The 25892-nt window shown below is 38.1% G+C and overlaps 1 protein-coding gene across 3 annotated transcripts in view; it reads left to right on the forward strand.

Annotated features, from left to right (window-relative positions):
• Positions 1-21773, forward strand: part of kcnq1.1 (potassium voltage-gated channel, KQT-like subfamily, member 1.1) — a 57544-nt gene extending 35771 nt beyond the window's left edge. For all 3 annotated transcript variants that reach the window (XM_036584310.1, XM_036584311.1, XM_036584312.1), the window contains 5 exons: positions 11463-11538; positions 13932-14026; positions 15349-15395; positions 15556-15617; positions 20675-21773. In XM_036584310.1, coding sequence (XP_036440203.1) covers positions 11463-11538; positions 13932-14026; positions 15349-15395; positions 15556-15617; positions 20675-20857 — 463 coding nt within the window. In that variant the 3' untranslated portion in view covers positions 20858-21773. The remainder of the gene's footprint in view (positions 1-11462; positions 11539-13931; positions 14027-15348; positions 15396-15555; positions 15618-20674) is intronic.
• Positions 21774-25892: the final 4119 nt, after the last annotated feature.

Here is a 25892-nt window from a genome sequence, read left to right on the forward strand (position 1 = left end):
CCCATGCACTGTGTACAACACAACCACAACTAGCTGGCAGTCGTGGCTCTCTAAACACTAAGCGTTCAAGCCTCAAGCCAAAAAACTATATATGCTGCTCTTCTTGGCCAAAATAACTTTTTTACAGAAAGTAAAGCCTGTCGCAATTAGATATTTTCAGCCTTGGAGTACGTGTTGGATATAGGAGTTTGTTTTGGCAGCTTGGAAACTGCACTGTAGAGAGAACCACATTGACAGGAGCACTGGATAAATACACAAGGCACAGGAGGTGAATAACACAAATCACTTCAGAGACAAATATACCTAGGGGCCTGTGTTTACCTCAAAACATGAAGTTAGAACATAAAAGTGACAATATTGTAGGCAAACAACAGTGGCTGCCATGGGCGGCGCCACATATGAAGATGTGCATGAACGTGCTGAGTGGCAGTTATTTGTCTGCTTGGGAGCATGTGAGGCAGCAGGTTTGAGACATAAGCCGTTTAGTCATGGTGCAAGCCAGAAAGGCTTGCATGTCGATGGCAGCACCACGGTGCTCTGACTCAACCTTAATAAGGATATTTAATACTCTGTGTGTTCGCCTAGCCCTTTGATTATGAGGATGAAAGAGAGTTTTGCCTGACTGAAGCCACGGGGACCCGTGTGTCGGTGTGTGTGTGTGTGTGTGCGTGTGTGTGTGTGTGTGTGTGTGTGTGTGTGTGTGTGTGTGTGTGCGGGGTTGTTTTTGTGTGTTTTCAGGACAAGAATGTCCTGACCTATGAGGAAACCAGACAGAAACAGTAACCAACAGTGTCGGGAAGAGCTTACTTTAAAAATAAATACATATATAGTTTTCTTTTGGTTACTGAGGTCAAGGTTAGGGTTTGGGCACCCCGGTTAAATTACATTTTTCTCTGTAGAGGATATGTCAACTTATTATCGTTGCGAAATAAAGGTAGTTAAGTAATATACACGTTGGGCGTGATACATATAGGTATTTACATCTATATGATATATAAGTAGTTACATGTAAAACATATGGATCATCATCATTGTTATATGTTGATACTTCTGACCTACCGTTGGAACTAACCCTTGTATCTCCAAAATAGTAGCTTCACAGGAAAAGGAAAACCTTGTCTTTACTTATAATGGAAATTAATGTAACATAATTTGTTCATACATGTACTGTGCAAATGTGTTAGACACCTAAGAAATTTGTTTAAAACCATTTATCTAGGCAATAACTGGAGTTTTGTTTGCAAAAACACCACAGAGCATTAGAAATTCTCTTTGAAGACTCCAGCCGTGGATTTGTTCAATTCCTTCACAAGCACACCTGATTAATTCAATGAAGAATTGATTTTACAAAGCAGGTACTGGATGATAACAGCAATTAATACTGTTTTTTCCTTGAGAAGACGATTGGAAATGGCTAAATATGGCTGAATGTCATACATAAAATCAATACTAATTGTGTTAATGTTATTTGCATTCATAATGCTTACCATCCAGATAAATAGCTTTTTTAAATATTGTTGCTGTCCAAAAAAACAAAAGATGCATCTACAAAATGTTAACCATACAGGGAAAGACAAAAACATTCTTAACTGAACGTTAATCTCAGGAGATTTTATTTCAAGTATTTCTGGGCCATTTCTGTTGCTTCATTTGCCATGGCATTTTCACACAATGTAAAGGGCATCTGCTGTGCTCCAGTGAAAAAACTGAAAAAATTAAGATGCATTTTTATTTGAACATGGACAATATAATTTTGTCAGGTGCCTACAACTTTTACATATACAAAACTTATAGGAAAAAAAACTCATATTCCCAAAATGGTATCTTCACAGGAAAAGGAAAAAACATACTTTACTTTTAATGTAAATCAATGGAACCAGACTTTTTCGCAAGTCATTTTGGGCCGTTTCTTTTGGTCCATTCAGCTTGAAATTTACACACGATGTAAAGGCCAACAATTTATGTCTAAAACTGAAAAATGACAAAATTGGAGTTACAAGGTTTTCTTCCGACAGCAGTGATATGTTGCATGTATATAAACTGAAGCTCTGACATTGTTTAAAAACAAATGTCTGTGTGTGTATGTGTGTGTGTATGTGACATCCATAGCCCTATGCCCCTGACCCAGCTTGAGGGCCTGACTGACAATCCTCTGGTTTCCAGCTTCTGGTCAGTGATTATCAGTCCTTGGAGCCTCACATGCGCTTATCACTGCTGACCACTTATAAAAACGTCATTGAGGCATTTGAGCTGAAAGCGGAGGAGAGGGCCGGTGTTTGGATTAGCAAGCTTTTATTGCGCAGAAGTCTCCCTGCAGACTGCAGCTAATCAGAGTGTTGTTCCCCTCCTCCTGCAGGGTGCTATTCTTAGACCCGCAGTCGGGGCCCCTCCAGCCTTTTAGTGCCCCAGTGCTGTACTCCCAGAGCCTATGGAGCAACACAGGCACACAAAAGGACTTCAACTTTTGACTCTGGAGAGACGAGGACAAGAGTGCACTCTGACTCGGCTGGGGGTGGGGTGGGGCTGGCTGTGTGTGTGTGTGTGTGTGTGTGTGTGTGTGTGTGTGTGTGTCGGAGGGGGTTACTATGGTAACAGACTCGTGGCTGTTATGTGTCACGTGATATGTTTTCTGGAGTATAAAGCATTTGAGGACAAGCTTTATTACTCATTTCTCACTAGCTTAGTCATGGGGATTTTTGTCTGAGTGTAGTCTGTATTTAGAGTTTCAAAATGATGACATATGCAGAAAGGGTGTGTGTCTTTAACACTACACAGTCAAGACTTTGTGAGTATTTCATACTGAAAGAGATGAATAAAATTTTTTTTCATAGTTTCACGTGCACAATCTAAAACTAGGGATGAACAATTTGAGCATAATGTCTAATTGTGGTAAATTGTGAATATCTTAGCAATACTGTGGCAATGTAAAGCTGCACCATGTCATTTATTTAATAAAATTAATAGAAGTAGCATTACTGTATGGAAAGAAGCTAATATATGGTGTCTGTGTGCTGCTGCGAGAGATCGTCAAAAGTCTGAAATATTAATTTAAACGCAGGAGCTTTGGGTCAGATTTTGTGTTTTTTCAGGCCACATTGTACATCTTTATGTATTAACATCACATCCACAGGCTCAAAAAACAGGTCTGGCTCTGTGTTTAGGTCTGAAATACAAAATCAACATTATACTGCTGAAGATATGACAAAAGTAGATCATTCACTTACATCCTCGGAAGACATGTCCCTCACCAAGTTTCGACTGCGTTCTCTTTGAATACTCTTTCAGTGCACTCGCAATCACCAGATTCATCTGCTCGGGGAAGGGGCACAACCGATGTTACAAAATGTTCTTCCACACATAATACACTTCCACCAAACAAGTCTCCAAATCCCCAACATTTACATAGTGTAGCTTTACATTGCGATTGATTTTCTATAAATAAAGATAGAGGGTGGATTATTTTGGCCAAGAAGACCAGAATATCCACTTTTTCTGAAGCTTGAATGCTGAACATTGTGTGCCAGACTGCCAGTCAGTTGTGATTGTGTTGTACACAACGCATGGTTGTTGTTTTTTGTTGGTACTGATCGACAGGCAGTTAACAAACTCTTTGTTATTAGGTTATATTTCCCCACATAAAACGAGACAATGTTTTAATAATGTGATCAATATTGCATGCAATTTTGAAATAAAAACAATAAGTCTTTCAGCCCTGTCTGACACACATATATTTATATCCTTGTGTCATCCTACACATCATTTTATTACCACACAGCTGTGTGTTTGTTAGTCTCTGCATGTTTTCCTTTCCCTGTATGTGTGTGTTTTAGAGTATATGTGTGTGTGAGTGTGTGTGTTGACTGCCCTGCACTTGCTCTGGCTTAATGTTTCTCTATCTTGATGATAAGATTAGAGAGAAACTCCAGAAACAGATTGTTTTCCTTCCTGTTTGTCTAGTCCTGATTACAGTCAGATTAGCTGTGCCCTGCTTGGAAGAGGTCAGATGAACGACAGTTAAAGAATTGCCTGCCTTTCATAAAAACAAACATTTCTATTCTCTAACGATCTAATAATTTCAGCTATGATTATTGCTTACCAAGTCATCTTTTTCCTTGTCATTGTTACTGTTGTAACAAATCCTCCAAGATGTCAACTTTACAGGATAGTAAACTTTATAGGATGGTCAGTAAAACCTTGTGTCTCCAAAATGGTAACCGTTATGTGGTTTTGTTTTGTCCTTGTGTTAACATGGACAGCACTAGGATTTCATTACAATCCTATTACATCTTTTATTACATCTGTTCATGCTAATGATCTGTGCAAGATTTCATATCATTGTTCTGGAAACAAAACCTTTTATCTCCAAAAGGTAGGCAAAAGAAATCCCTTAACTTTAATATACTTTAATTTAACAGTGTAGGGGAGAGAAGGGCACAACCCCACACATTCTGGCTTTAGCCTAATCATTTTAAAAGTACAGTCATATGCAAAGGTTTGGGCAGAAAGTTTTGTTAGTTAGCATATCCTCTACAGAGAACACACCTCTGCACATTTTAATGTCAAGTTACTATTTATCTGCTGAATTTTGGAATTATTTTCTGAAATTTTGGCCTGTGCAAAGGTTATGGCATATTTTATATTTTATGTTGCATTTTTTCCCAATTTGTTAAACTCAAATAAACACAAATTTTGCACTAAATTTTGCAGACAAATGCCATATTTAAGTTAACTTATTTTCACATTTAAAAAAAAGTAATTAGACTAAGAGTGTTCAAACTGTTAGGCATACGACTGTATTTGAGCAATTGTAATACTTTTGATACAAGCAACCTACACATCTCTGATACAAATGAAAGCATCGTCAGCATTGTTTCCAGCACCCACCGTTCAAGAACAGTTCAGCCGAAAGTGTCGCAGGTGCAAGCGTTAGGACTGGTTCGTTGTAACAGATGTAGAAGCAGTTACTAAAACATCTGGTAAATTAGTGCAAAACACAGTTTATTCAATACTGTTCTATGTGGTTTGAACCAGACACGCTTTCCAACCAAAATACATAAAAATTGATTCATCAAAATAAATATGATCATGAAAAGAGAGTGTGGTAATTCTTTTAGACTACAGATTAGAAGAGCAAATATCAACACAATAATTGACATAGTTTGTTTTTACATCTATGGTATGTTTCTGATGAATCTGTGCATAAATTATATGGGATGGTATGGGCTTCTCTCATTGCTTATTTTAGGAGACTTAGACCTGCGGTGTGGAGGCTGTAGTTTAGCCTGACTAGCTCTCACTGTGAGTAGTTTACATGATCCCAATTATCCCATATTATAGCCACCAAGAAGGCCAATAAAATAGTATTGAAAAAAATGTCATTTGTATGGCACAAAATCAGTCTTCATGTGGAAATGCACGAAAAATCTGTCTGATTGCAATCAAATATTGCAGATGAGATTGCTATGGTAATATACACATACCACATACCACTTGAACTTAACTGCAAAAAATGTCCACATTTTACCCCATGTGAGCTCTCATTATGCAACATTTCTGTTGCTCCATTTGTTATGAAATGTTCACTCAATGTAAAGGACTGTTTGCATTTTAGATTTTTGAAAAATGGAATTAAAACACAATTTACAAGGTTTTGATGTGACAGTGATAATATGCTGATCTTCAAATGCCTGTGTCAGACTCATGCTATCATTTGGTCTGTAAGCCAGGCAGAAAATCCTCCTCTGTCCTCTCACCTTGTTTACTTCTCCCATTTCCTTGCTAATGACTCCTCTCTGTAGTGTTCAGACTGTTTACCTCACCACTCCATCTCCACAGCATCACTATCAGTTCAGCTCCAATCAAGGCCACAGATGCACCAAACAAATCTTTTGTCCTCTGTGCTTGAAAGACGTTGCCTGCAGCTAGTGCTCCAGGATCAGCTGTCCTTTGTTTTACCCCCGCTGGTGACCGTGCAGCACAGCAAGCCCAGCCTGAGCTGAGGTCAGTAATTAAAGGGCAGGGCCTTGTTTAGTCGAACACGCCCTGTTAGGCAGAGCTCAGTTCGTTTGATACATGTGGGCGGGCTCTTCGGAGCGGGGTGTTGATGGCAGTAATGGTGTGGCTGTTTCCTGTCCCACGCTGCACCTCTTTGATCTTTATTTGGTGTGCTTGTCACTGTCATTGTCACAAGCACAACATCCGTTAGTATCCACACAGACAAACACGCACATTATGACCTTTAAACTGTTCTGGTCACTGGTAGATTACAGAGGGATTGCTTGAATTTGATGCGTTGCTTTTTCTTTTAACCACAAATCTTGATCTTGCACTAACATTAGGTCACATGTTCACATGGGTTCCCCTTTTGAGCTTTGGCTCCAAGGTTTCTTCATTATGTTTTTTCCTTAGCACTGTTGCGCCAGGATTTCTGCAAAGCTTTGCTTCTACACCTGATGGAAAAATGCTATACAAATATAACTTTTAACATATAGAACTTAAGACATTTTGAATCTTAGGTAGTTGTTCCTTTCTTTCATTGTTTTTAAAGGCTTTTCTCTTTACAAAAAGCAAAATAATTAGAGGCAAACAAAGCAGTAGTCTCATTTTTCCTTTCTGACCTACACCAAGACATAACAGACAGTTCAAATATTACCAGTGGTGAGCCATGACTATTAGAGCTAGGCCTTCTGTCTAGCATCCTTATGGGATTTTAATAGTATGTCAGCACTACGCTAACAGCAATTCAAATGAATATTTCTTATCTGACATTTGAAGCTTGTAGAAGACATTATATATTTTATTTGACGCTTGTAGCATCTATATTAACATATATTTTACTTTGTAGCATTTTCACACTGACTCAGAGCCCTGAGATACAGCTACCACTGTTTTTTCGCATGTGACTAAAGCGCACTGGTCAGGTTATCACTTGTATTCAGCCAGTGACGTATCTAAGACTTTCAGAAAGCCTAGAGTGACATTTTTTTCCTCACAAAAATGTATTTCTTTCATGTTTTCATTTTTTTATGCATAATGGGATATTATTAGGATTTTCAGCACCAAAAATACATCAATCATGAATTTTTATGACTGTTTCTAATGGCTATATCAGACAAATTGGCTAATAGCTAAATCTTTTGACTAGGTTTTATTAGCTTTTTTTAACCCAAACCTCAAAGCCAAAGTTGCTATATAAGTGACATAATTTGTTCTTTAATGAGCCAAACTGGCATTTTATATTTGTAAATAATATCAGTTTAAATAACATGAATCGAATGAAAATATGAGAGGCAACTGACTGTTTACGGGTGTAGCAGCAGCAAATACAGCATGAGTGCACTTATCTGGCTATAATTATTTATGTTATTAAATTCCAACACAGACTGGCAAAAATCAAAATAATAAACATTGCGTGTTTGCAGCAAAAATCTGCCAATTACAGTAGCTGATTACAAATGCGCACTCCATTCAGATACTGTTTGTTTAAAAATGCGGATCTTTGAAAGGCAAAATGGCTAAAATGCTCTTCCCTTCTATGGACAGATGTTCTTGTCACCTGGCTAATCATAAGAACTCCATGTTAATTAACTCTCATCACATCTTCTGCTGTGTGCTAGTGTTTACACCTGTACATTTGAATCCTTTATCTCAGTGTTGTCTTCCATCTCTTTTGATTTTCAGACAAACTTCTTTTTTTTATAGTGAATCTGCTACTCTTTTCACATCTGGCTGTTATCAGCCAGGGTGAAATTGGATTGGGTAATGGAAAAGAGAATCCTCTTCCTCTTTCACTCTCTATCTCTCTCCATCTCTGTCTGTCTCTCGCTCGCCCTGCCGGTCCCAGGGGAACTCTTTCTCTCCTTTGCCTAAGTTCTTGCCAGTGTTTGCCATTAGCCAGGCTTTGTGCCAGCACCAGAGGCAGATGGTGACCCTGATGAGGTCATGAGACCAGCGTTGCTATGCTGGTAACCAGGGCTGGGGAGAGGAAGTGGCGCTGCCTCGTGGACAGATGGGTTGGTTCCCATGTTCCATCCCCCTCCACTCTCTCTTACTCTCTCTGCCTCTCTGCCTCGCTCTCCCTCTCTCTCTCTTTCCTTTCTCTCTCACTCACATGCGCACTCTTTCTACAATCTAGTGGTCTACTGGAATGACCAACGTCACTTAAGGTCTAATTCCAGAACACTGTGTTCTTAGTTATCCCTGTTAGGCACAGTGCCTAGATCACAGAGGCACTCCTAAAAGCAGCGGAGTGTCCATAAGGTTAAGGCAAAGATTCTTAGTCCTGGTCCTTTTGGTGCTTTCACTGCTCTAAAACACCTTATCCAACTAATCAGCTTGTAAACAAATCTTTCCGGAGTTGAGGAAGATGTTTTAGAGCTGGGAAAACACCAAATTGACATGCATGAGTTCATGGCAACTGTTGCCAGGTTGGACAAGCTTTACAAAACGTTAGCAAACGTCCCGTTCAGCTCGCTGCAGAGTGTTGAGTTTCCAGTTTAAAATGCTAATGAGCTGAACCATGTTGCTCTAATCAAAACTGAGGAAGAAGTTGTTACCATGTTAATGTTAGCTTAATCGCACAACCAAAAAAAACTACACCCAGTACATCCAGTGCTAACAGTCTAACTGTAGGTATTTTTACAGAAACTGAGTTGCACTGTAAAAAAGATTCATTGGATTAACTTAACTAATTTTGCTGCCTTAAATTTTTGAGTCTCTTGAATCTCTAAGAGTAAGTAAACAGAACAATAAGCTGTCTTACATTCTCTAGACACTATTTGAAGTTCAATAAAATCAAAATCTTAATGGAGGCTTGCCACTTGCATTTTAAGGTTAAACATCAAAACATTTTTTAAAGTGTGTACCACAGTTTCTCATTAGGTACAGTAGAGTTTTTGACAACTTTCTGTAAAGGTTGAAGGTCTGAAAGAATGTATTTGTATCCAGAGCATGGATAGGTCAATTGTGCAGGGCAGATTTACTCTAGGACAAAGGCTGGGGACAACTCTCATAAGGCTTCCAGTGTCGTCCCACGGGATGACAGCATTTATATTGTCCTTATGTTAGATAGACTACGATTGTCTGGCGTCTTTCATGACTGAAGACAAAATAGCCAAATGTTCTTTCAGTTATGTAATGCATGTCTTACCCTCCAGTGGAATGTAAGACGTGGGCCAAGACTGATGTTCTGAATAATTGTGCTCCTCTTGAAGACAGCTTGTTATTCATACTTAGCCATTCGTATCAGCCAGGGCTTCTTTCTGTTCTCCACTGCAATCATCATAATGGAAGTAGTTTGCTTGGTTGCTTTATTGGAGTGGTTCTGCATGTTCAGCGCTTTTCCAGGTTGACCTTGTGTTTTTTTCCTAACTACACTTTGAATTTATTTGCAATTTGAAATTAATTGAGAGGAATCACAGAAGCTCTAAAATCAAGAATGTTACAACTTATAACTACGTCAATATTTCTACTTCTTACTATTGGTAACTTGCCTAGATCACTGATTCAAGCCCTGAATAGCTCACCAGGGAGCCATATATTGCCAGTTGCCTGGAGCCATGCATATATGTATTATCTTCCATTTCCCAGTGCTTTCCTTGCCAAGGAAGATCCAGACTCCCTCAGGCAGCCGTGTCCATGAAGTCATGCAGGCCTCATAGCCTGCAGCCTGTCTAATGCTAATGCCTTCCTTTGAAGGGCTCTTGTGACTGAAGTTGGTGTGACACACACCAGATGGGAGCATTAGTATGGCAATACAGCACAGTATGGCAGTACAGCACAGACCAGGGCACAAGGATTGACACATATATACATGCTCATTCTTCGTGATAAAGAAAAAATGCTAATTTTCAATTATACTAAATGATTCTATTGTGTAAGATAACAAGGAAATGTCCCCTCGGACAAACACTTTTGTTTTTATGCAGTGTGAGAGTGATACATATGTCCCATATGTTTTATATACTGAACTCATTGTCATGTTCATTGAAACCAGTTTGAGATGAGTTGTGCTTTGTGAAGAGGCGCATTATCTTGTTGGAGTAGTCACTGGAAAATGGGTAAATTGTGGCCGTGAAGGGATGCACATGATCAGCACTCATACTCAGATAGACTGCGGCATTAAAATGATGCTTGATTGATATTAGAAAGCCCAATGTGTGCCAAGAATTTAACAATAAGAATTTATGCCAAATTATGACCCTTCTATCTGTGCACCATGTCCAGTTTGGGTGAGCCTGTGCCCACTGTTACATCAGAGTCCTGTTGATAGCTGACATAAGTGGAACCAGACGTGGTCTTGTGCTGTTGTAGTCCGTCCACTTCAAAGTTGGATGTGTTTAGCATTCAGAGATGCTTTTCTGACCACCACTGTTGTAAGGAGTTACTGTAGATTTCCTGTCAGCTTGGACAACTTTGGCTATTCTCCACTGACCTAGTTTTTGTATAATTCTGTGTAAACTCTAGAGACATTTGTGTGTGTACATCCGAGGACATCAGCAGTTTATGAAATACTCAAACCACCCATGCATCTACAACCATGTGGTCAGAGTCACTTAGATCACATTTTTCCTAATTTTGATGCTTGATGTGAATTTTAAGTGAAGCATTTCACTACAACAACATGATTGGCTGATCCGATAATTGCATGACTAAACAGGTAAACAGGTTTTCAGGTTCTTAATAAAGTTGCCGGTTAGTTTATGTCAGTACCGAAATGTAAGAACATTATGTCCCATATGTGTGTGTGTGTAAGTAAGTATGTGTAAGGAGACTTTTCTGAGCATAGCCCTCAACCTAACCCTAATCATAACATCAGTAACAAAAAAGAAATGTTTTTTTTATATAACTTGAAACTTCTGCAAAAAGCACTTTGCTAGACCTGTAGATTTTCTTTACTTTTCCTACCAATACAGTACATGTAAATGTATGGACAAATACACTTGCTAACTCTCACAGTTGTATTTTTCAAAGGCTTTAACAGCTGAAAGCCTTGCGTTCCGCTCTATGAACTCCATGTCCTAGTTGTGACCCCTGCTTGTGTCTCTCAGAGAGCATTACCTGAGTCTCTGCCATCTGCAGGGACTGCTTACAGCCTCACCTGAGGGCCTTTCCCAAGCCAGATAGGATTGATTTGCAAATGCTTGTGTCAGAAGTGCACTCTAACTATGACTTGATGATGCTATTGGCGCTTTACAGCCTTATTGTCCTCACCTTTACTGGATGCCATAAAGCATTCAGACATACATTAGGCCTGGCATGAATTCAAACACACCCGGCAACCTGTGAGAATAACTGAAAGGGGGTTTCTTTTATCATTCTAACCATTTTATGCTCTTTAGGGGACACTGTTCCTAGCTTTGAAAAGCTATTTTAGGAGCGCTTTCTTACTGTAATGTATCTTTCTCACTGTCCTTTGCTCATCAATCATGACTGCCTCAATAACGTTATACATAAACATCCAGGTTGCGGGAATCCCACCGGGCTGCCATTCGAGTGATCCAGCGAATGCGGTACTTTGTGGCCAAAAAGAAGTTCCAGGTAAGACTTTTTGATGCTTATTAGTCCTGCTTTTCTGAAAGATTATTACTGTTACTTTGCAGTGGACAGGTAAGGTTATCTGCTTTTATACCAAGGTCTTTATGATTTGATGTAATCCTTAACAAACTCCTCAGTCATTTTTGCTGTGGCTGTGAATCAGTGTTCATCAGCATCAGATCAATTGTCACCAAAATATGCATAACATGCTGTTATTAGGTCTGAGTGAGAAGTTCTGATTTAATTGGTATGTAATGTCTCTCTTTGTACACTCAAGCTGGAGAGAGTATAAACTGAGCGCTAGCCCAAATGCTCTAGTTTGGCTGGTACATTTCATACACTACAGGTTACACATGTCTGTTGAAGTGAGGACTGTAGGGCTGGGCTGTCTAAAATAATATCACCATATTTGCTTGCTGTGAAGTCAGAATTATCACTCAGATGATTGCCTACTAGAAGCCCTGTTTTTAATGTGTCCAGCGACCCAGTAACTGTTACCATGGTAACAGCCCCCAGTGATGGTAAAAACCCATTTACTGCACTTTATAAAAACTTTGCTCATTTACTGATTTATTTCATGCAAACAGTAGCAAGACACTAGTGTTTCCACATTACTGAGCATTTAAAGACATTGGGTCATGTGATATTCTACAATAATATTGCCTTTATTGTACGTAATGTGCTGCATGCAGACATTATTCCTGGACAAAAAAACACCTAAATGATATAGTGCACATTATTGGACATCCTCAGACCACAGCATGAAGTTTTAGGCATTAGACAAAATGGCTTGGACTCAGGAAAAACATTGTGATTACTCAGCTCTCATCCAGTCAGACCAAGCTAAGTAGCTGCAGACACAATAATATTATACAGTTTTTTTTCTTAGTATAAAGCAGCTTAGTAGCTGAATACATAAAACAAATACAGAAATATGACAGTAAAATACTACCACAAATTTCACCACTATACATATATTAATATTTCTATGGTTTGAAAAAGATTACGCTTCAACTCACACACTATTACTGTTCACTCACCTGCCTTAAAATTACTGGACAAAGAAGCATTGCTATTAGTAGTAGTAGTGGTAGTGGTAGTATCTCTGTAAGTATTTTCTGATGCTTCTGGTCACATCGCCATTGTTGTCATAATGATAATAAGAAATAATAACACTTTTTCTTTTTTTTTAAACTTTCTTAATTCTTCCAGAATTATTATGAGACAGCTTCTAAGTCTGAAGTGGACACAGGAGCAAATGAAGCCAAATCTTTGATAATAAAAGATCTATGAAAGGGAAAAATGTAATTTGATATTGTTTGGCAAGCTGTTTAAAATTAAATCAGGCATATCTAGTTCTCAACATGGATGACTATTGACTTTTAAGTGCTGGCATCAAGTTACTTGTCAAACGTTGCAGATATCTGATTACATCACCCCATTGCCCGGCCCTAGTATTGTACAGACTGTCCCCTCCTCTTGCAGTAGACACTTGACACTGGTCACAGTTTTCTGTTGTGTTTTCTCTCTTTGTCCTCCTTCCTTCTTAGTGTCCTTTCAGTTGCCTTTGCTTACCATGCTTATGTATCTTTGAAATCCCCTCACCCCTCCTCCTCTGCTCCTCTCACACACTCGTGTGACGCCGAACACACAGTCATGACTGTGTGTGGGATGCTGTTGGCCAGTTTCACTCTGTCTAAACTCATGGCAGTGTTTGCTCTTCCTTGAACAGATTTACTCTCGTCTGAATTGGGTACTTCCCACCACAGACGTGTGAATGTTTGCATTTTTTTTGTCAGGCTTTCTTGCTTAAGCAACTTGAAACCTCAAAACAAACATGTGACTTCCAACATTCTCCACACATTACTCAGTGACTTCAAATAAAGTCAAACAGCTAAGGGTGTCGGAGCCCAGGCCTAATCAGGTTCAAAAGCGAGGAATCAGCGCTTGATCAATATGAAGGTTTGGCGTCGGCAGATGCGGCTTCTTTACTTCAAAGCCGAAAGAGATCTTAGCTTTCAGGCAACCTTTGATCTGAGGCTGGATTAATGTCAGGTGATGATGAAAGTGCTCAAGTGTTTCTCATAATATTCATGAATTAATTGCTTAGATGTATCCCATGTATCCAGTATGGCAATTAATCAGCAGTTAATTCCGATCATTCTGTTGAAGTAATTTGTCCATGCTGTTTATCTCCACATGCCAAGCAGTAGTTTCTGCCCTCTAAACTTTCAACACCGAATACAAAGAGACAAGTAGAAACAAAGCACTGTGGTGTGTATGTGTGTGTGTGTGTGTGTGTGTGTGCGTGTGTGTGTGTGTGTGTGTGTGTGTGTGTGCGTGTGTGTGCGCGCGTGTGTGTGTGTGTGTGTGTGTGTGTGTGTGTGTGTTTGCAGCAAGCACGAAAACCATATGACGTGAGGGACGTGATTGAGCAGTATTCTCAAGGCCATCTTAACCTCATGGTGCGCATTAAGGAGCTTCAGAGAAGGTCAGCATGTCTAGCTATCTGTGAACTGAAGGCTTGAACATAAATAGTTCTGGTGTCCTCATTCTCCAAATTTCTGTACCCTCTTTGTAGGAGTTTAACAGACACACTTTTAATGATATGAAACATGTTGTGGTTTTAGTAATGCTTTCTTTTACAGTCATGCAGGTTCTAGGTATTAACCAGGTCAGAATGAGGTACAAACTCCAAAGTACTAGGTCATTTTTTTGGGTAAAATGATGGTGACTTTAAAACAGTGTGATTATATTACACTGAAATGCCAAACAGGTTCTAGGCATTAACTGGCTAAGTGTGTAGTACAAATACCAAAGCGCTGTGTAATTATTTTGGGTAAAATAATAGTACACATACAGTCTAGATATAACACATTAAAATGCATAACAGATTCAAGCTATTAAAGGGGCATTTCACAGATTTGTCAAATTGAATGCATAATCCTATCATTAAGGTGTAAACAAAGTCATGCAGAATGGTTTGATGTGAAATGATTCATTGTAGAGAAACCTACCAACTCCAGTGTATTTACAGTGGTGATGGTAGGAACCAGGAATTGTGATGACTACAACACAAATATAGCCATTTTACTCCAAACAGCCAGTGTGCCTGCATATCACTTTTAAGGTTCACGTGTAGTTTTAGTAAAGGTAAAATAGTGGTAAATCTGAGAATATATATATTTTCTATACTATTTTGCCTTACAACACCCGATATGTACCTCTCCACCATAAAGTTTAACAATACATTTTAGGCCAAGACCTTCTGTCAAACCTATTTAAAAGGCATCAGGCAATGTAGTTGTATACATTTTATGTAATATCTTTCTTAAATGATCTCATTAATTGATAATTATTACCAAAATAACTACCTAATATTTTGGAGTTTGTAACTCACACTTACCTGGTTAAAAGATACAAATTAAAGGACTGTAAAAAGTAAATGTATCATGCATTTATATGACAATATGATACAGAAGTAAAAAAGAAGCGGTATCATTCATTTTGTTTTCTTTTTTTTTTTCAAAGTCCAATCACAAACATAAAAGCACAGTCCCTGGTGAAAGCACATTTAACACCAGGAAGTCATTTTCTTAGAAGATAAATTTAACCTTTTAAATACATGCAAAGTGTAAACAGAGTGTAGGGAGTTTTTTCTAGCATAAAAAAACCCTATTTTTGCTGTGCATCACTAAGCTCAAAAAAAAAAAAATTTAGATGCTTTTCCTAACACCCTTACTTTCTTGTATATGGTGGTGTGACTTAGTAGATCTGAATATATCTGAGACAGTCTTTATTTGGCTTCCATAGACTGGATCAGTCCTTGGGAAAAATAACCTTGTTCCAGACAAGTTCAGGTACAGTTGGCTAATTTAGCTCATTCTCTGTCACTCATCTCTTTTAAGTGAAACGTTCTTTTATGCATGCTTTTCTGACTGGCATTTCTCAGTATTCTGTTTTGTTGACGTCAATGTTGTTATGTGCTCATTATGTAGGTGCTATTCTTATTTTCCACAGACCGTGCCAAAGACAAAGGTTCTAATACTATTGGCTCCAGACTCAACAGGATGGAGGAGAAGGTAATGTTTTGCATATTTGTGTTCGGCTAAACTTAGCAAGAATGAGATTGATGACATTGTTGTGCTTCTGAGAAAAAACTAATTTGGAGGAGACTCTTGGTTCCAGATACTTAGAATACCTAAACTGCCTCTCCCTAAATGCCTCCAGACTGCAACGCAGAGCCCTGAAATATAGAGTGTATGATGTGAATTCACTGAGTCATAATGACAAAATCTTTAGCCCATGTACAGTGCTGTGCAAAACTTTTAGGCAGTTGTGAAAATAGCTGGTCATTTGGGCAGTAAGCATTTACTTGCTTTGAAAGTTAATATTGATTAATATTAGAAAAAATACAAATAGCATTAGTGCATTTTTGTCTGTCTCTGTGTTTGCTGTACCATTTCCAAACCTTTCATCACGGAAGCCCAGTAATATTTATATTTATCATCTAACATCTGGTTTGGCTAATCAGTACTTCATTATATTAATTCAGGTGTGCTGGTTATGAAATTTAACAAATCCGTGCGATGGTTGAGTCAGGGAGAAATCTGTATTCAAATCTGTATTCAAACCTTCTAACCAGTTCATGGGGGTAATGCTCCAGAGTACTAGATCATTATTTTAGATAAAATGATAAGTTCTGAGACAGTTTAACTAAGTAACACTGAAATGAGTAAGTGACAGGTATTAATGTACTTTTGGGTAAAAAAGATGTAAAGTACCAAGACAATACAACTAAAATACACTGAAATGACCAACACGTTCCTGTTCACAAGCAGATAAAGGACAGAGAAAAATATCTCAAAATTATTTGGTTTAACAAGGTGGTAAATACGAACATACTCACTAAATACACTGGGATGTTTCATATTTAAGCTGAAAAGTAAATCAGAAACACCTCCAAGTACCTGGTAGTTATATAGTGGCAGTATGGCACGAAATATAAAGATGCCTTTCTGCAGTAAATAGTAAGAACCAAGTAAAACCACAGTAAGAATCAGTGCTTTTTTACAGCCCAGATTCAGATTCATTCATAGGTAATAGACAAGTGCATACTATATAAGACTGTTTGTACTGAAGACTAAGACAGGAAATGTTACATATCATCTACTTTTTCGAAAACAAGAAGTTGTTATTTTTTACCCTGTTTTTGTATTTATTCTAAAATTATATCTAGATTTGATAGGTGGTAACAGAGATACTGTATTAAAACATATATATATATAAACAAATTGCTTAGTTGAATAGACATTTGCAGCATACTGTACAAATTTTACCAGGCTCCACAGTTCTGGGGTATGTTATTGATGGATTGATAGCATTTGGTTTGAAAAAGCTACAGATGTCGTGGTTCACTCATCAGGCTCGAACCTGAGACAAAGTGAGACGCCTTCTTGCCCTTCATTCAAATGTCACTTTTTAACTTACTTCTTGAGTATTTCTCTGAGTGATGTGTGCTGATAAGGGCATTTAGTGTCTGAAAGGACCTGCTTTCCTGTGTGTGTGTGTGTGTGTGTGTGTGTGTGTGTGTGTGTGTGTGTGTGTGAGTGTGTAATGAGAAGGCTCTTAGTCTGACTGACAGACAGCGACTCAGGAGCTTTGCAAACACTCACTCTGCTCCTGTTCATTTGCCACTCTGGCTCTAAATCCCTTTACAAACACTTTTCATCCCAGACATGAACTCGGGGGAACACACACACGCTTACACACTCCCTCCCTCCCTCCCGCTCTCTCCCTCCCTCCCGTTCTCTCCCTCTGTCTGTCTCTAACTCTCTCTCTGTCTCTCACTGTGTCTCTCTCCCTCGCTTTATATAGTGGGTTCCCAAAGTCTCAGAACATACTGAAAATCTGGGATTTCTTTTTTTTTATTTAATTTGGAAGAAAACAGCAGAAAGTTTTAGAATTTTTAAATTTCAAACGAAAAGTTCTGACAAGTAAAGTGAAGAAGAAATATGCAAGATTCTGCACTGCTTCTAGTATATATATAACAGAAGTACTGCCGACTTCTCTCTTTAAACATTGACTCTTCCTGAAGAACCGGACGATTAGGTCTTTTTGTACTGCTCTTCTGTCTCCGCTGTGGCCAGTGGAACCGTTGTATTTGCCAGGGAGAAAGTGATGACAGCATCCAGAGATGACAGGATGCCCTGCCCTGCAAACTGTTGTCCTTCTTCCCATAATTCGGCAGTAAACAGGAAGCAGACAGTGTCTGAGATAAACAGGAACAAATAGCTGGAGCTTTTTAGGCAAACAACTGCCTGAAGCATTTCACTGACCTGCTCTCTGTATTCTTCTCTGCCACCCACCGTGACACCAGACCAAACTATCACATGGGAATTGACATGGGAAAAATATATTACACTCCAATGCTCAGTATTTTGTAACCAGTCAAAAAAGAAAGAACAAAAATACTTTGTACTTTACATCAGGTTAGGGTACACATACATGTACTGTATTTATATTAAATGGAATATATTAAGAGTACTTTACCATATATGTAATTTTTTTATGATCATTATATGCAAGTGTTGTTAGCACAACAAAAAAGCAGAAAACATGGATGTAACAAAACTAAACAGATGCCTCAACAGCTAAACATAATATCCATTTTTTCAATAATTAGTGTCACATCCATTTTTGCATTTCTTGTGCAAATATTCTTCTTTTTTGTCTATTACCTTTTTTCAGTGAGGCTTCTTGACAGCTCCACATCCTTTTAGACCCAAAGAATTGAGTTGTCTTTTCACAGTGGGAGGATGGACAGATGGACAGTGGATTTTTTTCAAATCTGAAGAGAAAGTGGAGCTGTTTATCTGATGGGGACAGTTTTTGTGGTCCACCAGGTCTCACATGTTTGTAAGGAGTTCCATGTTCTCTTTTAATAATTTTTTGAACTCCAGATTTGGAAACTTTTTTTTTTCATTTCAATTATTTTTCCTTTGACTTTCCCTCTTTATTGTGAAAATTGATTATTTTATATCTAATCTCAGAATATATATCAAAGTTAATAACTTGTATTTAATCTCTATTTTGACTGTACATTTGATGATCTTTGACTTTACACAGTACTGGATAAACAAACATATTTCAGTGTATTTTCAAGTACAGTTTAGTGATCATAACATAACATGTTTTATAATGAGTTAAAGACTTTCTTGCCAAATTAAAAGCTACTGTGTTATTAAAAGCAACAAAACTATCAAAACTGGTCAGTTTTCTTAATACACTGGAAAAAAGTGATGTATTGAATTTACTTCTTTTAGTTGAGTGTATAATTTCCAAAATATATTACAACACAGAAATTCAGTATATTTTATTTATCTGAAAATATTCTAGACACTTGAATTAACTAAATTTATCATTGTATTCAATGTGCAAGGGAAATTATTCTTTAACATTCCAGTCTATGTGATTAGTGGCTTTGTATGAAGCATGAGTGACCACACGACCCTTTACAGTATTAGCACGCAATGTCATGACTTGGAATGGCAGATTTGAAGCATGTCATTTATTCACACTAAGTGGTTTCAGCTGGTTCTAGTCATGGCAGACAGCTTTGAGTCTCCTTCCACTTCATTTGAGCTGGTTCTTGTCTCTCTGCGGTTAGCAGGGTGTATATTTGTATATGTGTGTCTACGTGGGAGAGCCTGCGCATGTTTACGTGCCGAGTCTCATGCCATGCGCTGTATGGACATGTGTGCTCGCGGGTGTGTTTGTGAGTGTGTGTCTTAACGCTATCGTGGTATAAACGATGTTGTTGCTCAGAGACAACTCGTCTGTTGATTTGTAATGGAGTGTAGACAGACTTGGCTCCAAACATCACTTAACGTGGACTGGACCTTTAACCCCAGAGTGGTATATCTCCATATGCATCCAAACATATATTATAAACATATGGCTGCCTTATGTCTGGACCTATTAACGAATAACAAACAACAGCATTAGCATGTACTTACTCCAAGGAGCTTCTAAAAAGGAAACGATCTTGTTTTTAACATTAAAAGTCTTAACTTATTACGTTGAGAAATTCCTGAAAGCATTAAAAGTCTGGCTTTGTTCAACTGGGGTATGATATCAGCTTGGAATGTCAGCAAAGTAGTTATCCAGTGGAAGTCCTGAAATAGCTAACAAAAACAGCCAGCTGATAACATTAGTAGCTTTTGCATTTCAGTTGTAATCCATAATAAGGACACCTTTGATTATTATATTAATATTCTTTAAGAATGCTGCAGACATTCATTACTCACTAATGTCCCCATGACTGGTTTTAATGGCATGTGGATTTTTCAAAGCACATACAGTACTGTACAAAAGTCAGAGGCCAACCTTCATTTGTTTCCAGTCCAAACAACCATTAAGTACAAACTGTTCATTTTTCAGATGTTTTTGAGGAGATTAGACATAGATTAATTCACTTGCTTACGAAAAAGAAAAGTCAATGGAAAATATGTGAAAAAACACGACTTGCCAGAACTGAAGTTTTGTTACAGAGAATTGAGATTCTTATCAACCATGCAAGACCTGATTGATCACCAAAACTATCAGTATAACAGCACTTTCATCTCTGAGAGAGATGAGAAAATCAGACTCATCAGTTTTTGTCCATCCTTCCGCTATCAGAAGACAACTCAACGCTGTGGAACTGAAAGGATGTCTAGCTGTAAGAGGCCATTAATGAGAAAAGGGAGCAGACAAAAACGCTGAAGATTTGCCTATCAAACAAAGGAACTGCTGCTGTTCTCAGAACAATGGACTGACCGGCCCAGACCTCAGCATTACTGAATGTGTTTGGGATTATTTGAAAATGCAACCAACTTCTAAGACTGAACTTCAGAAAAATATCCCTGCAGATTTCTTTGAAGAACTGAAAGCAAATCTCCTGAAAAGAATGGAAGATGTAATAAAGGCAAGGAATGGACACATTAAGCACTGAAATATATTTAATTGTCTGAAATATTAAGTATCTGAACGTTTTAGTTTGTGTGTATTTACTATTAAATATTCATTAAACTAAGTGCTGCATACCTTTGCAGTGAATTCTCCCAATAGATTCCACTCTACTTTGTCTCTCAAACAGATCTCACACATGGACAAGACATTGAACTGCATTGCTGAATCCCTGAACATTCTGCTGATGAGGGAGGGTGAAGGAAACGAGGCAGCAAGAGCTGGACAAAGATTACCAGGATCCAACAGCCTGCCCAGCTATGACCAGCTCTCCACCCCAAACTTTCCTTCCGCACTTGAGGAGAGCTCCTGATCTGAAGTGTGCTTAGATCTACTGCATCACAACGTGCCTCATCTTTGGTTAGGTTTGTCTTGAAAAACAGGGGGAGAGAATGGATTGGGATAGACAAGTTCTTATTTAAAATCAGTTCTTAAGTATGCTTGAAGTTGATTAGATTGCTTTAAAAAAAATTAGTGACCCCATTCAGTGGGACCAATCATAAAGTTTAGGAAGTCACTCTGTTAGTTACACTGTTATCTCCCAAAAGCACATAGTATGACACTTTATGTAGCGCAGGTGATAAAAGTGCCACTTACTGTATGAGATGAAAATGATAGAAGGTGAAGTTTTAAGCTCTTTGAGCTGATACTATTTCCTGATATGTCTAACTATTGATTAATATCATATTAATTAAAGGCAACACTCTTTCTTTAAAGAACCATTTGTATTAATGAGGTGCTAATGTGAAGAACTTTTTAAAGTTGAAAGAACCTCCACATCATGGTTCGAAGCCAATGAAAGGTTTTTAATATGAGCATATATCCAAGCCAAGAACCATTTAGGAACCTTTATTTAGAGTGAAAGTATTGGGGTTATTCTTTTAATTCATCACTTAAGTGCTATTCACAACCATGCAGTATCATAAAATGGTCAAATGAGTAATATAGGGGCAGTATGGACATTTTAAATCAGGTTTATTTATTAAAGCATGTATACATTGATTCACAAATGCATACATGTGTAGATTTTCATTTTTTCTTGCTGTACTGGTGGTTTTTTTTCCAGATTATGAGCCAAATGTCATTGCTTGTTTATTCTTGAAGCAAAACTACTGAATCAGTGCGTCAGACCTTCTTAGGCCTTTGATTTTTATACTTTCTTTTTGTTCTTTTTCATCTTGCCGTCATGAATGAGACCTTCTGTTCTCATTAATAAATATTAACCATCACCAAAATCCTTATTTGTATTAGTTTTCAATGGGCTTCCATTATTATGTCAGACCACATCACCATTCAAATCCTAGACAGATGTCCACGGTTTCCCGCTCTTTTTCCTGACCACAGGCTTTAGTGGTTTGGTGGCAGAGGTGGTAGTGTGGAGGCATTTATGGCATTCAGGAACAGTTGTAGTCTTTTTTCCAAAAGTCTGTCAGTGATGCTTGAATTCCTTTAGTGCATCCTGACAGATCAATGACTTATGCAGCACACGACCATATGGGCAGCACCATGACCTATGACCTTAATACAATACCTTTGGTCTTTTGGGTTAGGGGCCTTGTTGCCATGGGGATGACTCGATTATGCACTCGCTGACCCTCTCTTGTGAAGGAACATGCCTGTTTCTCTGCTTCTTTCATTCATTGCTTATCATGAGGACTAGTGTTGCTTGGAAAATACGCACCAAAAATGCAGTCGCCAACAGTTTTCATTCTCAGGAACTGACCAGTGCGATGGAAGGTGATACAGCTGTACTTAATTCATTCCTGATATGAGTCAATAAATAATGCAGTGGATTATTTGAAAGACATTTTAAAATATTATTTACTTATTAAAATATTTTAAGAATTTTAAAATATTACATTAGGTAGGAATCTTTTTGTCACCCATATAAATGTGTCATTTTCAAGTAAACTACACTCCTGTGCAAAAGTTTGGGCACCCCAAAGTGAAAGTAAATACACATCCTCTACAGAGAACACATTTCTGCACTTTTTACAGCCCAATTATAGTTTATTTGCTGAATGTAACATATTGAGGGGAGAAAATAAAACATTAAATGTGGCTTGTGTGAAATTTACAGCACATTTTATATTTTTCATTGTCTAATATGTTAAACTAATCCATAAAATGCAAATAATAGAAACAGTGCACTAACATTTGCAGAAAATGCTACATTTAAGTTCGTTTTCTGGGGGTGTGTTAACTTATTTGTATATTTATAAATTATAATTTCTAAGGAAAATACATACTGGGTCTTTAACATGTTAACCATAAAGACAAGTCCTCATTTGGAACTTTTAGATTTTGTAAATACTAAAATCTGTTTACAATTTCAAGTAAAAAAAAAGTTTTATGTGTAAAACTTTTTTGTTAAATTTTAACAACACATTTTTTTATATTTTTTCTTTTCTTTTTCAACAAAAAAAGTGTTCTGTGTAGTACTAAAAAGGATAATTGATACTTGTATCAGTAGTGAGAGGAACACTTTTTGGTGCTGTATAGAACCATTTCTTAAAAGGTTCTTCAAAGAAGAATGTGCAAAAAATTCTTAGAGGACAACCACACCCTTAAAAGGTTCTTCAGGGGTTCTTTAGCTATGGTTATATAGAGAACTGTGACAACTCAAATGCTTAATTCTTAAATGTTTCTTTGTATGATTAAATGGTTCTTCTGATGGAACTGCTATTGTTCATGGTTCTTTTAAAGAAATGTCGCACCAAGAAAGGTTCCCCTACTGTTATGAGTCAACCTTGAATAACCCCTTTTTAATAAAGTAGTCCTTAAGGATGGCATAACGTGAAGTGCTGTTCTAATGTATATTATGTCAAAATGAAACTAAGAATTGCATTGTCATTATGAAACTTGTGCATGTGAGTTCCTGATTGTGGCTTAAGTCAGCTGTTTCTTGTGGAGAATCAATGTTAGTGAAAACTGCCTTGCTGGTACATTGGCTTCACAGTTGTGCAAAACAAAGCATTTCTGTGTGATGTTGCTTCTTCCCTCATCTACTGAAGATATATACATACAATCAAACAGGCAGGAATGCATACGACAAGCATGTCTCAGAGCTATTACTGTCACAATGGCTCAAAGGAGTCTGAAAATCATATAGGCCTGATAGAGCTGGTTACTAACATAGAAGGATTTAAACCCCTAAAAATGGAGCAGAGGAGATGAGTGACAAGAGAGAAGCGTTGTCACGGTGTTAGCTGTCCTTTGGAGTTTGCTACCCCATGTCAAGACAACTATGTCAACAGTGGAGGCTACAGGACAACAGTCTTGGCAGGCACCATAGAGAGCGGGCTTGCTACAGTGGGGGTCTGGGCCATATGCCGCCACATAAATGATGGGCCTTTGTTATGCGTTTAAAAGGACGCACTGCTGCCACTTTCTCTGAGACTGCTGAGCAAACTTTGGGACCAAATGCCATTAATCCAAGCTAGTGAACCCATAGAGGTGTATCCAGCCTTGAAGACACAGCTTGCCAGTGCCTCGGCTAGTTTTATGGGCCAAATGATTCGGAGAGAAAAAGAAGCGCTCCAAAACGAACGGAGGCTAAAACACTGGGAAGATGGATGGTTTGATGGTTTGGCGGCAACTTGACAGAATGGTCTTAATAGGGTTAACAGTGCTGAGAAAGTGATTTGCTTTGTGGCAGAGGGGATAAATCCCCGAATCCTGAATGGAAATCCAGTCTAAGATTGTTTGATTGGGTGATTTGAAACTAAACCCCGTGTGTTATGTTGGTGTAAAATCTTAAATTGTAAACCCCAGAGTGCTTTTTTTGTGCCATTTTTAATGGCAGAATTTTTTAAATTTGTTTTAACATTGCACCAATGCACTTTAAATTCTGATTTTATACTGCCTCAAGCTGATTTCTGTGCACAGTTTCTTTAAAACCTCAGTAAAGCAGTAAAACCAGAAGCTAATTGCCAACAAACTGGGAAAAAATGTAGAATTGAGAGCTGACTTCATTGAGGTTCATACAGATTGCTATGGCTCTTTGGGATTTCTGCTAGTCAAATTGGCGGTCCCAAGAGCCTGAGGAAATCATCCATCTGCTCCCACAGATAATAGCAAAGCATACTGACAACCCTAACAATCTGGACATAATGATTTTAGTGTAAAAGATCAAATAATGAAGTCCCACTTCAAACCCTTGGGGGCTTCAACCCAAAAGCAGTTGTTTGGAATTGCCATTAAACCACATGTTTCAGCTACACCAGTCACATGAAATCACACATTACTCTTAGTGTTATTATTATAAATCTGCAATACAAAATCAATGCACCCCAGTCAGTTACTTTTCATTGTATCCACATCTCACTTTGGATTTTCAGCATTTAACAGCTTTGATGATGAAAGGCTGGGAGGGTCTTTTCATATTAAATCGCTAAGGCACAGACTGATCCTTCAGCTGTATTTGGGAATTTAATGCCATCAGCTGATACTGAGAGGAGCCTCTGATCAATAGTAGTTCCAATCCCTCACATCCAAGCCCCCAGACTGCGTTTTGAAGGCCTGCGGGGGCAGATCTTTGGTTTCTCCCGCACGCGACTAGAAGCAAACGGGGGATTTTGGACAGCAGTATCTGAAGAAGCATCAATAGGAGCAGTGGGAGCATTAATAGGAGCAATAGGAACACTGGGAGCAGGAGGAGCACTATGAGCAGTAGGAGTGTGCATTAAGGGCCACGAGCTCATTTGCAGGTGAATGATGGCACTCGCTTCGCCTTTGGCTCCCTTTGTTCCGCTTCGCCTTGTTTTTGGTGCCAGATGGTCAAAGAAATGCAAAAAAAGCCTTTTAGCGGACGAGACCCCACCCACAGACTTTAATATTAAAGATTAACGATTAAAGATTGAAGATACAAACCTGAATCGGTCGGTTTGACTTCTAATTTCGTTTATATGTGATGTTTAGTGCCTTAATGTTCAGTTTACTCAAAGAAACAGAAAACATATCCGGACTTTTGCTAGAATTATAGCCGGTTAGAAACAAAAGAAGAACGACGAGAAAGAAAGAACGAAAGAGGGAGAGAAAGAAAGAAATGATTCACGGCTCAAGATGAGAAATCTTTCTAGTAAAAAGTCAAAATCGTGCATTTTTATTTCCAAACTGAAGCGAAAGTTTTAAAATAATGAAAAATGCTCAGCACACTTCGCCCTTTCTGAACACGTCCCAGTCCGCATTGCAACAGCTCCGAGTCTTTATGATTAAAATAAACTTTATACGGGATACACGTTCGAAAGAAATCATTTGTAGAAGCGTTGTTAATTTTGTATTTACATATTTACATTAATCTTATTAAAACATGTCAAGTTTTAACCGTTATTTATTTATTCATTCAT

Source organism: Colossoma macropomum, unplaced genomic scaffold (assembly GCF_904425465.1).
Source record: "Colossoma macropomum unplaced genomic scaffold, Colossoma_macropomum, whole genome shotgun sequence".
NCBI classification, from domain to species: Eukaryota; Metazoa; Chordata; class Actinopteri; order Characiformes; family Serrasalmidae; genus Colossoma; species Colossoma macropomum.